At 43.6% G+C, this 16,377-nt stretch overlaps 1 protein-coding gene across 1 annotated transcript in view; it reads right to left on the minus strand.

Moving 5' to 3' along the window:
- ERCC4 (ERCC excision repair 4, endonuclease catalytic subunit) overlaps positions 1 to 8,836 on the minus strand; it is a 31,387-nt gene extending 22,551 nt beyond the window's left edge. The window contains exons 1-4 of the mRNA XM_002918067.4: positions 8,603 to 8,836; positions 6,805 to 6,985; positions 2,803 to 2,998; positions 1,671 to 1,878 (exon numbers count right to left, since the gene is read on the minus strand). Of these exons, the coding sequence (XP_002918113.1) occupies positions 1,671 to 1,878; positions 2,803 to 2,998; positions 6,805 to 6,985; positions 8,603 to 8,800 (783 nt within the window). The 5' untranslated portion in view covers positions 8,801 to 8,836. The remainder of the gene's footprint in view (positions 1 to 1,670; positions 1,879 to 2,802; positions 2,999 to 6,804; positions 6,986 to 8,602) is intronic.
- Between the last annotated feature and the right edge of the window lie 7,541 nt (positions 8,837 to 16,377).

Below are 16,377 nucleotides of genomic sequence, written 5' to 3' on the forward strand. Positions count from 1 at the left end.
TGCTGGAGATTCTCTCCCTCTCCCTCCCCCACTGCTCCTTCCCCTGCTCTCTCTCGCTAATAAAAGTTGCCTAAAGCACAGAATAGCTTTTTGTATATACTATATAGGTATCTACATACCCACAGCCCACAGCTATACATGAATGTGTACACACACACACACATATCCTTCACAGTGATTTTGTAACTAAAAAGGATAATACTTATAGCACGATATGGAAGCAGTATCACTATGTGGCATCTATCCAACAAAATTAACACTCAGCAGGAGTAATATTTAGATGGCCGTATAATTTATTGTCCAAACTGCGACTCTTGTGAAAATGAATTATTAATAATTATTCCAGGAGAACAGGTACATACTACAACTGTCCTAGACAAACTGGAACCTACAGTTGCAGACCTGTTTGGTAAAATCATCTACAAAAGTTAAATTTTCTAACAAGATGCAAAGTTATGTCTGCATTTACATTTGGTTGGTAAAAGAATATCCAAAATAATACTTTGACTTTTACTATCCAGGGGATGATAAACAGAAACCTAATAAAAACATATCAGGCTATATTTTGTTTTTTTCTAAGGACATGTACATTCTATTAAAAGAACATGAAGGTTCGCTTTTGATGGTTTTTCTTTTTGGCTTGACCATGAACCAAACTTTAAGAACAGAGGAACAAAACACATGAAATTAGTTTCATGTATCATTATTTCACAGTAAAATGACTTTTTAGAAGAATCAGAGAAATGAGGTGTTAAATTTTTCCTTCTTAATAATCACTATGCATTATTTCCAGTGACAGACTGATTCAGAGTTTAAAAGACAGGGATTGTTCCACCAAAATATGAAAAAAAAAATCTGTCTGGAATTTTTTAAAAGTCAGCATTTTCTGGATCTATAATTCAAACTTCAACATTTATGTACCTGTATTAATATTCACCTATGATAAAAAAAAATCAGTTAGAGGGGCTCCTGGGTGCCTCAGTCAGTTAGGCATCTGACTCTTGATTTCAGCTCAGGGCATGATCTCAGGGTCATGAGACTGAGTCCCACATCATGCTCCAGGCTCAACGGGGAGTCTGCTTGAGATTCTCTCTCTCCCCCTCTCTGTGTCCCTCCCCCTCCTCACACATCTCCAAAAAAACAAAAAAAACAAAAAAAAACCCTCAAAAAACACACCCAAAAAAAAAAAATCAGAATAAAAGTTCCTTGATCTAAAGTCTTAGTCTTACCATTTTCTCAATTCAAAATGTAATTTTAAGAGAGCAAGGTTCACATTCCTCAGTAATGAAAACTCATCCCAATTATTTTTATTCCAAACAAAAGACCATAAATCATGAAGCATTTTATGTAAAACTTTTCTACCTGTAGATATCCAAATGCTGTCATTTCAGACCAAAAATGTTATTTATCCTTCTCTTAATTATACTTAAAATACGAGATAATCACTGCATAACGGCAAAAATCAGAGTTGTGCTTATATGTTGGTCCATTATTTTACTACAAATTATTACTTTCCAGAAAACCAAAGAAGCTACCCTTAAATCAGCTCCAAATTAATTGTAAAGTAACAGCAAATTCCTATTACGGACACTGCATATTACGAAAATAACTTGGATTCTTTAAAATTATAACATCATAAACTGTGCTTAAAAGGAAAAGAAACGGAGTACCTTGTCAAAGGGTTTTCCAATAGCATTTTCTAAAGACAAATCTTCCACTTCGAGGGACGGGTTATGGCATTTGAGTTCCTTCAGACATGCATTTAAAATGTCCAGTATGGCAGTCTGGATAGCGAGCATGGCAGGCGTCATAGAAACATGAATTTCTACAACCTCAGGTTTGTGCTGTTCTAAAAACGAGTTTACCGCTACATGGAACCTATAGAAACAAAGAGTTTTCAAAGATTTTCTCGCGTTTCAAGAGCTGTGTATTTCTGGTCTCGGCTTAATACTCTCATTGTTTGTTTGTTCGTTCGTTTGGTAAATGCAATTAAGACACAAACAAAACAGAAAGCAAAATGACAATGCTTTCAGGAATACTTTGAACCTCAATGAATGGACGTTATTATTCAAATAATGCAGGGGTCAGCAAAATTCTTGTCTGGGCTGATCCCAGCGCCTGGTTTCAGAATGAGTTTTATTGGAATGCAGCCACACCCACTGCTTATGGACTGTCTATGGCTGCTTTGCTGCTCTACAGCAGAGTGGGGTCATCGTGATGGGTCGCATGGCCTGCAAAGCCCAAAATATTACCATCTGGCCCTTCACAGAAAAAGTATGCCGATCCCTTCAACAAGGTATAATCAAGAAAGGAAAAAGACCATAGCACTTGCTCTTAAATGCCATATAGTAAAACCAAAATACGTATTAGCATAGGTGCAAGGTGTTGGAACACTGGAACCTACGGTTTTTCCTAGACATTAACATCAATTCTTCAAAAATCTTAGTGCTCTATTCCCTGGTGGGTAATTTTCAAAGTGAAGTGGGAGTCTTAGCCGATAAATCTACAGTTCACCTAGAGCTGTTGTATATGTGAGTCTCTAGTCTCTGGGGGTCTCACTAAATGGACAAGAAGGAATAAAGTGGCTGCCCTTGGATGGATTTGATGGGCTACCAGAAAAATAACGATCAACTCTCCCTCTCCTTGTAAAAGAACTACAGACATGGCAACCATGTATTTCCATATGATGCACTTGTTATGAACCTGGCAATAACGTACCAGGTGCAATTACAGTACATGTGACAGCACACTTAAGTTATGGCAGATTCTCTCACAGAAATTTGTCGCGAAGCGCTAATTTACCTTGGCCACAGATAGAGCTTCCCTACGAAAAGATTCCTCATCACTCTTTCCACGTGACAAAAACCAGTATCAAAGGCGACAGCGTTGTCTGTGAAAGCTTTAATAAAGCCACGCTTGTTTTTCTGGCGAAACAGACGCAAGATGAAGGCTTCTTGACAAGACTCGATTATCCTGTGAGCTCTGTACACCAAGATGCCTGAGAGGAAATTTTATAACTTAGATGGCAGAACAGTCATGACTTCATGCTTGTTTTCTTTCTTTCTTTTTTTTTTTTTTTTTAAAGATTTTATGTATTTATTTGACAGAGAGAGACAGCCAGTGAGAGGAGGGAACACAAGCAGGGGGAGTGGGAGAGGAAGAAGCAGGCTCCTAGCGGAGAAGCCTGATGTGGGGCTCGATTCCAGAACCCTGGGATCACGCCCTGAGCCAAAGGCAGACGCTTAGGACTGCGCCACTCAGGCGCCCCCATGCTCATTTTCATTCGCTTATTCACCACGTGTCTCCCGAGTACCTACTCGGGCACGGGGAGGCGCTGTTCTCGGTAAGGGACGCAGCAGCGAACACACAGACGTAAATCCCTGTGCTCATGGGCCTTACGATACACAATACAAACACGTAATTGAAAACTCAATTATTCTATGATGATTCTCAGTCTCTTAGCCCTACATCAAGCCATTACCTTATATATAAATTTGTCATAAATGTGCTTATGTGTTTTTGTACCAATTCACCTCACCCCTAGGGTGTGGGAAATGACACTAACAGTGGTTTGTGACCCCTTCTTCTACTAGTTCAGTAAGCCCAAGTCAGATTCTACTGTTTTGGTGTTTAAATTTTGTATTGAGGTGGATGGAGCTACAATTTATTTTAGCTAAGCAAATTGTTTTTCAGATATGGTAGAAATTAATAGTGTTATTTAGAAATTTGTAGACAAAGGATTTCAATAACTACAATACATACATGTAACTAACTTACTATTGAGCAAGGATTCTGGACCTAGTTGTTGGGCTTTTCCGAGTCCTCACCTGGGCTACGCTTGCTGGCCTAGATCAAAATATCACATAAGGTTAAAATAATCAAAGGAGACTTTGAAGGAAAGATGAACCTCAATTTAAGAAAATGTTGTGCTCCATAAGACTGTCATTTTTAGAAAACCAGGAGGAGGAGGAAGGAAGAAGAGAACTATTCTATCCCAGGTGCAGGAGTTAGGAACTTTACTGGATGGTTATTCATTTAATCCTCACGAGAATTCTATGAGGTAGGTATCATTATGAGACCAGGAGAGGGAAACAAGTTGATCAAGGTCATGTAACAAGCGACAGGAGACTAAAGGCTCCAAACCAGGGGGGTCTGAAGACAAAGCCTGGTTTTCCTAAGTGACACCACCTGAGGCCTCCCCCCACCCCCACTTCAAAAACCACCAACATGAAAACATAAGCAGGGGTGCGTGGGTGGCTCAGTTGGTTAAGCCTCTGACTTCAGCTCAGGTCATGATCTTGGGGTTCTGGGACTAAGCCCTGTGTGGGGCTCCCTGCTCAGCGGGGAGTCTGCTTCTCTCTCTCCCTCTGCCCCTCCCCCCACTCATGGTCTCTCCCTCTCTCTCAAATAAATAAATAAAATCTTAAAAAAAAAATACAAGCAGGCTGTATTTCTGGGGGCAACTGTAGTCTCACAAAAGCCTACTTACATTTCATTACTACGCTACCATGACAGTTTATATCTCATACTCTACTGTCATTACTTCTTTCCATCTGTCTCCTTCACTAAACTGCTTGAGGACAGGACATCACAACAACAAGCAGTAATCAGAGAATGCTCACAATGTGCCGAGTACCATGTGAAGAATTTTACATACATGATCTCATTTCACCCGTACACTAATCCCAGGAGGAAGGCAGTGTTACAGGCCTCCACTTATAGATAACTAAACTGAGCCATACAAATTAAGTGACCGGCCCAAGATCACACCTTTGGCGCACAGTGGAGGTGGGCTCAAACTCAGGAGCAGCCTAACTGAAGAGCTCACCACAGGGTCTCACTGGACTTTATACCATCAGCACCTACCACATTCCTGCCAAACAAGGGACCCTTAGTAAATTTAATGCTTGTTGAATGAACATAAAATTGAATTATAGCACTGGGTGCACAAATCTAACATGTAACTTTTTTTTTTTTTTGTCGTGGAAAGTGTGTCCTGAGTTCTATTTGGAGGTGTCAGGAGCCGTTTTAGCAATGAAAGCCTCCTGTCCTGTCTTTTGAAAGTACCATCCGGGAAGCTATGTATGCACTTCTCTCACTGCTGAGGAGGTGTGGTTGGCAGGGACCCTTGCGTGGGGTGTGGTGAATTTCACAGGTAGTGACAGGGGGCAAATTAGGGCAGGGGGCATTCCGAACCTTCTGGAGGGTTACATGCTTTCAAGGACTGCTGTTTGGTCTGTGAGAGCCGTGGTCAAAGTGCCATGGGGAGCCCCTGGGGGACCATCCCTCCAGGGTGCAGAATCTGATGGGATTCACTTCTGGCACTCATCTACATTCCATTCAGCCAAGCGGCAGCAGCAGATCAAGCTTCATGATTGGTTGGGACATGATCAGAAATGGATACGGAATTTTGTGCTTTTAATTAGGAGCTACCTATAAGCTATAAGCTGGACGTTTCTTTGATTCATTATTGCTCTCTGCGCAATTGGGTTGAAAGGTTACTAAAAGGCAGAGCAATACTGACATCTAGTGGTGGTTCCAGTACATTTCACCCCCCATTTTATCCACTTAAAAAATAAATATAAAACCAAGCTGAGAAGAAAGCAGCAATTAGTAAAAAACTTTATGATGTATCAGAATTTCTGGTGATGAAAAGCCAATACTTTTTTTTTGTTATTATTTACTGTTTAGTATGCCCCAGGCAGTATACTGAGCAATTTATTTTCACTCAATCCTTACGATAACTCTGGGAAGTACTATTTTCTCAATTTAAAGAAATGAGAAAAAGAAAAGAAAACTTGAGGCTCATAAAAATTAAGTAACTTGCTTGTAAGCGGTGGCATCATCATTCAAAGCCAGGTGAGTCAGACCTCACCGCCTGGGCCCTGACTGATGACAATTACAAATGGTACAAAACTATAGAAACGCTGCTCTTCAATCAGTTTACTATGAACCACATAAAGCATTTGTTCATACATTTATTCATTAAATATTTCTTGAGGGTCTTCAAGGTTCAGGGCCATAGTGGGAAGTATGCTTATGAATATCACAGTCTCTCTGCCCTCCAGAAGTTCACTGAAGGTCACAGCATATTCATGCATCATTTTATCCAACAAATACATGTATCAGTTACTTAGCCTGGGATGAACAAATTGTCCCTAGTACTTATGAAGCTTGTTATCTCATGAATGGGAAAGACAAATAAACAGGCAAAGATAATGTGGTGTTCTTTACTGCTATGACTGGGGAGAAGCAAAGGGTAATCTGAGGGCAGGGAGGTGGGGCCCTCAGGTTACCTTTGGGGAAAATCAGAAAAGGTTTCCTAAAGGATGAATGATAATGAAAAATAATTCCTTTTCTATATTAATTCTAGCTAAAACTAAACCACACTCCTCAAAATAATTAAGCAACCATTTAGTTTAATTTCAAATCATGGGCGGGGGGAACTCTTTAAAGGGAAAACCAAATATTTTAGGAAATATACAAAGAATATTTGTAAACATTTCAAGTCTGATTAGGTTCTAAAAGCAAATGCCAGCCAATTACCAAGTATTTACCAGATATGAGCTTAGGAAACAAGGAAGAGTCATTCTTAGTTTACTTACTAACTTAGTTACTTATTCAGGCCACAAATACTTTTGAGGCATCTAAAATGCGTCTGGTATTGTGCCAACACCTGGAAGCACAACGCTGAACGAAGACATCCGGCACTGCTCACAAGGAGGGTCTAGGTTAGTTTAGCAGAGGGGTCAGACACAAAAAAGTGCCAATTTATATACAAATATTAAGGTTCCAACTGCTTACCGGTAATTAAATCCGAAGGTATTCTATCAGTCAAGAAGTCGACCACAAGAATTCGACTCGTTGCAAATATCACACCTCCTTGTGTGTAGACCTCATAGCGACTGTTACTTGTGATTTCATTTGTCACCCGGCGGGGAAGGTGTTCGACGCCTTCAACCTTCAGCTGATTGATAAAGTACTCCTAAATCAACCAAATTTGATTAGTAGGCTGTTTAACACACAGCAGTTTTTATTAGGTTGCAGATCTTTGTATTTAAAATGAGAGACAATACACTTACGGAATGTACAAGCTAAGTCACTACTTTACGTTGATCCACCAATTGTCTACCTTTAACTAGGCTTTTCTTTTTGTTTTGTTTTTGGGTTTGCACTAAGGAATCATAGCACTTGAGTTGTTATTAGCATTTTAACAACAACAAAAAAGACGTTTTAAATCCTCGGTTAAAAGACTTCCGCTAGCTACAAAATACTTCCCGCCAAAGCCAGGTTTGCAGGCAAGCCAACTATGTGAGGCGATCACAAGGAATCCTTTTCCCAGGCAGTGTTTTAGACTGTTAGCTCTGTCCCGATCCACCCCAGAGGGGATTTCATGTCAGTGGCACCTTGGTCCTTTGGATCTTCAGTTGAACACTTCCTCTACTGGGGGCCCTGTGTTGTGCTAGGCTCTATGTGAGCTACTGGGGATACCTAGACAAAGCAGACGGGATCTCTGCCCTCAAGGAGTCTGTGGTCATTCTTCTCTGCGGACGTCTTCCCCCTGGCCACCCGCTCTAGCAAGGGGCTCATCAGAGTCCTCAGACCAGGCTGTGCCACCTCTCAGTAACAGCCCCCCGTCTTAGCAGAGGTGTACCCCCTTCTGTCTTCAGAGTCCTCCATTCCTTAGCCGCAGGTACTCTTCCCCAATATCCTCAGCTTCCAGCTCCCTTCCCTTCAGACCCAATGGCCCAGCCCGGGGGAACCCCACCCCCAGTCCCTCCCCTTCCCTACAGGCTCTCCCAGCCTCAGCATCTGCGTTCACACTCCGCCATTACCCTCCGTGACTGCTCCAGCCCCATCATTGATTCCACTCCTCCGACCCCAACAAGTCCCGTGATACCCAGCTTGGGGACTCGCTCGCCGTTCCCATCCCTATCCTTCTCTAGACATCCCTGTCCTCTTCAGGGACCTCCAACCCTTCTCTCCGCCCCCATTCTTCTCAAATGACTTCCTACTCCTGAGCCCCTCCATCCCTCTCAGTCTCCGTGCACCCGTGGCAGAAACCTGCACCTGCCTTACGGGACCTCCATTCAAAGCCCTCACATCAGCGTCAGGGACCTCCATCCTCCTCGGGACCCTTCCTACCCTCTGAGTTCTCGAGCTTGTGTCAGGGACCTGCAACTGACCCCCATTCAAAGCCCTCCCACCCGTGTAAGGAACCCGCCTTCCCCTTGGGACCACTCCTATTCTCTGCGTCCTTGCACCCCTGTCGGGACCTGCGTCCTCCTCCGGGACCCTCGCACCCTCTGTGTCCTTCTCTCCCCTGTGTCTGAAACCTTCCTTTACTTCGGGTCCCTTCATCCTTCTTGGTGACCCCAGAACCCGTGCAAGGGCTCGGGACTCCCCCCCACCCCGTGTCCTGGCGCCCCTGTCAGGGACCTGCTCCTGCCTCAGAGACCCCCGTTCAACGCCCTCCCCCCGGCGCCAGGGGCCGTCATCGCCCTCAGAAGCGCCAGGGCCTCGCACTCGCGCCAGGGCCTGCATCCGCTCAGGAGGCCCCCAACGCTCACGGGGTCCCTCTCCCCCGCGCGGCCGGCCGCACCTCCTCGGCGGGCTGAGTGTTGAGCACCAGCACCAGGCACGCTGGGTGGCAGTGCAGCCGGAGGAAGTGGTAGAGGAGCCGGTCCGCGCCGAGCCCGCGGGCGCACACTACCAGTCCGTCCGCGTCCAGTAGTTCCAGCACCAGCTGCCGCTCATACTCCAGCAGTGGCGCCATAGCTGTCGGCTGTCCCGGCTCCATGGGCGCCCTTCCGGGGCAGCGGCCGAACTGGGCCGAAGAGAGCCGAGTCCCGGACTGGGGTGGGCCGAGCCCAGCCGAAGAGAGCCGAACGCGAGCCGAGAGTAGGCCGAGCTCAGCCGAGGAGAGCCGAGCCGGAGGCGAGCGTGGGCCGAGCTCCGCCGTGGAGAGCCGAGCGCCAGACGAGCGTCAGTCGAAGGAAGCCGAAGGGAGCCGAGCCCGACAGCCGAGCTCAGCCCAAGAGGAGCTGAAGCCGTGGGGGGCGGGGGGGGAGCGCCGGCCGAACTTAGCCGAAGAGGAGCCGAGTGGGGCCGAAGATTCGTAGAGTCCGAGGAGGTGCTAGCGCTCTTGACAGGTGTCATCTCCAGGCTTCAGGCTCCAGCCTGAGCAAGGCGAACCCACCTTGCTTTGTCCCTTCGATCTGAGAGCGGATCGGCCCGGATCTACTACTAGCACCCAACCTACCCAAAAGCAAGGAGAGAACTACACCCAAGGAGCTTAGTTCCCCGACCTTGGCAATGAAAACGCTAATTGTCAGTCTTCCAAGGGCGCCTAGAATTAACAGCCCCTGTTTCCTAAAGTGAGGTTTGGTTCTTCCTTTTGTAATTGGCCTCTGTCTCCCTGTTAACATTTTTTTGGAATAACCAGAATAGTTTAATATTTTCAGGCTCTCGTGTCTCTCGAAAGGTCTTGAATACAATAAGCTGTTTTTCAAGTCACAGGCAGGTGTCCCCGCAGCCGCCGCGTCCTTTCTTCCGCTAGAGGGACACCTTCGGAAGTTCTTGTTCTACGCAAGGACCGCCTGACAATCTAACCCGAGGAATTGCTCTGTGTAGAAATCCCTTTCCCCTCCAAGCCTTCCTTGTTAGAAAATGAAAATCACTCGTTATTCCATCACCTAGAAATAGCCACTGTGACATCATGCAATGTATACCTTCAATCTTTTTTTTTCTCTCTCACCACCCAGTTCTTTTATTGATTTGAGGCAATAAATCAGGCAGGTTTCCAAGTTTGTCACTAACATTTGACAAACCTCTGAACGTGGTATTTATAGTCTACAAAATCCTTTTCCCCGGCCGATGAGGTTTCTGTCATGAGGACGTACCACACTTCTTAATCTAATCCCTTATTAGTGGACATTTAGTTTGTTTCCACCTCTCTCCCCCCGTTATAAATATTTTTGCACTGAACATTTTAGTACATAAATTCAACCATACCCCTAAGATACACTCAGAATGGATCATTAGTGGAATAAAGAGAATAAACATAAGGCTTTTCATTACATTCACAGTGCCACATTGCCCTCTAGAAAGCCTGCACCGATTTACATTTGCATCAGCAGTTTGCAAGAGGATCTGCTTCTCTATCTCGTTACTGCTTAACCAGGATTTTACTTACATTTTGTTGAGATTAAAACAGCATGTAATAATTCCTGAATGCTGGTTGAATGGAAAGGTTTGCCTGCAATATTCTACATGCCACATTTCCAATGAAACAAGTATTAATCTCTCCAATTGTGAGAGTGGGAGAATGGAGCCTCAGGGAGGTTATGTAACTTGGGCAAGCCCACTGAGCGAGTTAGTACATGGCTTAGGTTTAGCTTGGGACATGGTAAGTAGGAACGCAACACATCTTTAGGGTGTGTGTGTTTAAGTGACAGTGAAGTTGAAACCTCATTCCCAAGCTGTGGTAGGCAGAATAATGGCTCCCCAAAGATGTCCATGTTGTAATCCCTGGGACCTGTGAATATGTTACCTTTGGTGGCAAACGGGGCTTTGCAGATATGATTTCAAGATGGGGAGATTATCTAGGTCATCCAGGTGGGCCCAGTGTAAATTACAAGGGTCCATATAAAGGAAGGAGGGAGACAGGAGGGTCAGAGTCAGACAAAGAGCCGTGGCAATGGAAGCAGAGGTTGGAATGATGTAGGAGGGACCAAGAGCCTAGGAATACAAACCTTAAAAGCCAGAAAAGGCAAGGAAATGAATTCTACCCTAAAAGATCCAGAAGAAACATGCAGCCCTGCCAACGCACTTCGGACTTCTGACCTCCTGAAGATATGAATTGGTGTCATTTTAAGCCACTAAATTCATGTTAACTGGTTACAGCAGCAATGGGAAACATGGGCAATTATTCATTATTTCTACTCTACTGAGCTCTTAGGATGTCCCCAGTAGAGCAAAACCAAACAGAAGAAAACCTACATGGGAATATATAGGGAAGCAATAATTTTTGAGGGTGATTGGTCAACATATATGTAAAATGTAAATGCCTGTATAGATACGCATACACACGAAGATGGATTCACTCAATAAACATTTATAGGGCACCTGCTATATGTCAGGCAGTGTACTAAATGCGGGGGGTTTATCAGTGGACCAAGCAGCCAACATCTTTGCCACCATAGAACTTATATTCTAGCAGGAGCTTGTGTACGGAGATGTTTATTTGTCAAATCATTTTGTGAGCTATCATTATTTCTCAGATATTCCACCTAAATGTCCAATAGTAGGAGACTAAGTAAAGTGTCTTCATGCATCTTTAATAACTGGGATATCATACAGTCATTAAAAGCCATTTGTGGCAAGCTACCCAATACATGTGATTATATACTGAAAAAAGAAGTTACAGGACATTAATATAGAACACAGTCCCCTTTGTCTACAAACATTAGCACACGAACAATATTTTCCCATGACTGCATAGGAGAGCTCTGGAATTAAATCTCTGAACAAAAGCAGTTGCTTCTGGGGAGTTGAAATGCAGTGATTGGCATCAGAGTAAAACCTTTACATTTTATTTAATTCCCTTCTATTCTGTTGGTTTCTCTTACCATGAACTTACGGTGCTTTTATAATAAAACAAATAAATTCCCAGATGCTATATAAATACTTCATCAGCACTAAAAATTGTTATCTTGTGAATTCTAGCTTTAATATGCATGTGGTGGGCGATGCTTAATGCCAAAATTTGGTATCTGGGGAAGCAGACTTAGAAATTCTCACAGATGCCATCTGGACATTTTAGTTTTTTCCCCTGGGCAAAAGTTTTCAACTTAAGGTGATGGGATTCTTCTTCTCCTTCCTGTTTTACCGTGCCTCTGTCACAATAATTCTGCGAAACTTTCCCTATTTTTTAGGCTGTTCTGATCCCCACAGCCACCTCGCCTCCAGGTCATTTTGTAAGTTTCCGTTTTTTGCTCACGATGACAGAGGGTAGGTGGTTAGCCTTTGGCCTTCGGCAGTGGGGTGGGAATGAGATTAAGCATCATTTCCCCCTCTGACTCGAGACAGAACCCAGCACACCTTGGTTAACCTTTAGCTTGACTGGCTCTGTGATTTCTCTTAGCAACCTCAGTCTTTCACATACCTATGTGGAATGCCTACTAAATCCAGAAGCTGGATAAAGAGTGAATGCTTCCTGGGTTTAATTCCTATCCTAAGGCCAGAATACCTTTGAGTCTCTTAAAGTTAGCTTGTGGTGGTTTAAAGGCTGGAAACTGATCTTAGGTACCTACTAGTTGTGTGACCTCATGCAAGTTACTTAACCTCTCTGTGCCTGAGTTGCCTCATCTTTAAAATGGGGCTGATAGGGGCACTTGGGTGGTGCAGTCAGTTGAGCGACTGACTCATGGTTTTGGCTCAGTCATGATCTTGGGGTTGTGAGATGGAGCCCCTCTGGGGCTCCATGCTCAGCATGAAGTCTGCTTGGGATTTTCTCTCTCTCTCCCCACATCCTCACTGGTGCGTGCTCTCTCTCTCTCTCTCTGTGTCTCTCTCTCGCAAATAAATAAATCTTTAAAAAACATAGAGCTGGNCCTCTCTGTGTCTCTCTCTCGCAAATAAATAAATCTTTAAAAAACATAGAGCTGGACCATAAAAGGACCTACCTCATGTGATTAACTGTTAGAGAGATTAATTGAGATGAAGAATATAGCAGGACATGAATATTCAACAAATTTTATTTTTTTAAAAAGATATTAATTTTTTTATTTATTTGACAGAGAGAGTGAGCACAAGCAGGGGGAGCAGCAAGCGGAGGGAGAAGCAGGCTCCCCACTGAGCAGGGAGCCCCATGAGGGGCTCAATCCCAGGACCTGGGATCATGACCTGAGCCGAAGGCAGACACCTAACTGACTGAGCCACCCAGGCGCCCCAGTATTCAACCAATTTTAATTCAGAAACTTCATGACAACTCTTTTAAAACAAGCCAACCCATCCTAGGACCCGAAGCACATGCATCCCTAAGGATTATAACCAAACATTCCCTCTTAATGTCAACAAGCGTTTGATGCTTGGATCACCCCTGCCCTGTGATAAGGGGAAAGTAGTCCGTGGTTGCTAACCTTTGGGGTCCGGTATTAAAATGCTTTAATGATGATTATGAAAGGAAAAGAGAATTTCAGAAGTTTTGCATGTAGGGATAATGCATGCAGGTCAAGAACTTGAAGGAAGATGGGGGTGTCAGGAGGGAAGAGCAAGCAAAGAGTTTCTAGGAGGGGCCCGAAGTCCTGGGACCGGCTCTCAGGGAAGGTGTCCAGCCCACAGTCTGGAAGGGTAGAACTGAGAGAAGGGATCCCCAGAGGCCATGTGTCACAGTCTTGCTTGGCCAAGAACCCCCCTATCTGGAGCCTACAGCTCCTTTCCAAGTCTGTACCCCAGGGGTGGGGTTTGCAACCTACGGCCCAGCCAAGCTGACACATGAGAGTAATCATAACACATGGAATTGCCATACATCTGCCATATTAAAATTTCACAAGGAAGGCAATTAGGAAGAATTAGAGGAAATAATGTCTTAAAAGGTAATAAACAGAACAACTGAGAAGCATGGAGCTGGAGTGGGCTTTTAATGATCACCTGGGTTAGGAAAACCACTCAGCTAGAGAAAGGTGGGCAAGTGACCTACCCATGGTAACCATACCCAAGGTATATCTATCATCAGTGTGCAATGTGCAGACACTACGGCTAGAAATTTCCATGCATCTGTGGGGCACATTGCTAACCACTGTCCTGGCTCTAGTTTGGTCTGTGCAACTCTTCCCTTCCCCTATACCGGGATGGGGGCTCCTTCTACCACCATGATCCTCCTTGGTGATCGACGTGTCCTGGGGCATTGTGAGGTGGTGTCCACTAACATAATAAGGTAGGTACTATTATTTTCCTTATTTTGCAAGTGAGGAGAATAAGACATAGAGAGGGTAGGTAGGTTGTCCAAGGCCCCCAACTAAGTTGAAGCAAGAAGCACAGTTTACCTGACTTCTAAACCTGTGGATACCCCTCCCCCAACTGCCTCCTTAGATGCCTGCCACTGGTAGCCCATGAACGATGTCCTGAGTCGTTTAGACTTGAACACATGGTTCATACGGTCCCCATCCTCTCCATGCTTATGCATCCCTTTAACGTAAACTCAGAATACTCTTGGATCAATCCCTCATGATGACAGTAGGAGTTTTGTGTCTGTTGGTTGCAACAATACTTTTAAAAAGCTAGTAAGAATTCAGCAACAATTTCAAATAGATTTGTGGTTTATTAATCCCGACAGCATCTAGTAGCATTTGAAAATGTTTAGTCTATGACCTTGAGAGGTCTGTTATGATTCTGTCTGCAGGCAAGGGATGGTACACCCAGGATGGAGGAAGCTGTTGCAATACTTGCAGAGTTTTGCTGGGGACCTGAGGTGCGTGGGAGACCCACTGGTGTGGATCCCTTGCATTAATTCTCTGAAAATAAAGTCACCTGCGTACTAATACTGTATCATAAGTCCACTGAGAGAAGACTTCTATTTGGTTAACTAATTATTTCTCATAGAGGCAGAGGGAATTTAATCATTAAACTAATCTCTTCTCTTGGAAATAAGGACTTTTGATAACTGTGTAATTAAAATAAAAATATTTTTACTGTTTGACAAACCATCATTAACGGAAAAGGAAAAAAAGAGTAAGAACAAAATCTGAACATGAAAACCAATTACCTGGCCCTCTTTGCAAGGACATCTGAAAACGGTAGTAGTTCTTATGGATTAGGCAATTAACCTTTTGTACGGATTTACAAGGAGCCCCGAGGAGGCTCTCCCACGGGAAAAAAGTACTTAAGTCAGGCAAGCTTTGTGAACTGTGCTTTTCCTTATTTCTAGAGACATTCCTTTTCTCTTACTGCATCCTCCCTCTTGGAATGTATTCTGACAAGGGAGAGAGGACTAGCTACATAATTTGTGGGGCCCAGTGCAAATGAAAATTCAGGGCATCTTGTTTAAAAAGTGATGGGAATTTCAAGATGGCAACAGCAGAGCATTTAATCAACCCTGGGGCCCTTCTGAGCATGGGGTCCTAGTGACTACACAAGCCCTGACAATGGCCTTGACAAAGAGCTTTGGCCTTATGAATGACAGTGCTCTAAGATCTGTTCATCTGTGGGGTGCCTGGGTGGCTCAGTCGGTCAATCATCTGCCTTTGGCTCAGGTCATGATCCCAGGGTCCTGGGATCGAGCCCCACATTGGGCTTTCTGCTCAGTGGGGAGTCTGCTCCTCCCTCTCCCTCTGCCCCTCTCCCGCTTATGTTCTCTCTCTCTCAAATAAATAAATAAAATCTTAAAAAAATAAAGAGCTGTCTTTGTCAGTAGGCACTACTGACACTGTTGTAATCTATTTGCTTGATTTGAGATTAGTGTTTCTTGTGGGGGAGGGAAAGTAGGGGTTGTGATGGGGGGGGGCCATTTCCCTGCCGTCTTGTCACAAGGGGACTTACACATGGACTTTTGGTGTTTTCTCCAAATATGGCTACCTAGTCTCATAGAAGCACAGACAGGGGAAGAAAGAGGAGGAAGACAATAAATTTGGGTCTGATTATTGGACCACATTGCTTGCAGTGACCTATGAAAATCTCAAAAGAAATAAACCATGTCATTTTCCTGGAGGGACTTGTCAATGGGGTATCTTTGGGGTATACAGAATTAGATCTGCAAATTATAAGTAATAGCTGGTTATCGTCCCAAGCATGTATGCAAGAATAGTATGACTACCAAAAAATCCTAATATTTTGTTGCAATCTGTCCCCCCAAGCCCTGTGGCTTCTCATTAATCAAAAGCAATTGATTTTGTTAAGTGAAAAAAGCGAAGTACAGAATGATGTGTAAGATATTTTTGTCAATGTATATTTAAGCTCGAATATACATAAAGAAAATCTGGCAAGATATATAAGAAGCTAAGACTGTTGGTTTTCTATTGGAGGAAATTAGACAGATGGGAATGAGGAGAAGAGGGAGATGCTGTTCATTGTTTATCTTATATTTGTTATTTTGAACCCCTTGGTTAAAAAATGTATTAAAAATTAAATAAAATTAACATAAATAAAAATTGAATTCAATAAAAAATAAGACATCAAATATACATTGTGCTGCATTTTGGGGATAAAATCATTAATTCATTAAATACATTAAATTAAATCATAACCTATTAAAATATTTTTTCATAGCCTGGTCTTTTCCTGACCTCTAAGATAGCTTAATTTGGAGTTTGCTTTTTATATTTTCCTAAGAAATGCCATGGGGTGAAGGTGCTTTCTCAGTTAAGAAAAAAAAAAAAA

Source organism: Ailuropoda melanoleuca, chromosome 10 (assembly GCF_002007445.2).
Source record: "Ailuropoda melanoleuca isolate Jingjing chromosome 10, ASM200744v2, whole genome shotgun sequence".
Lineage (NCBI taxonomy): Eukaryota > Metazoa > Chordata > Mammalia > Carnivora > Ursidae > Ailuropoda > Ailuropoda melanoleuca.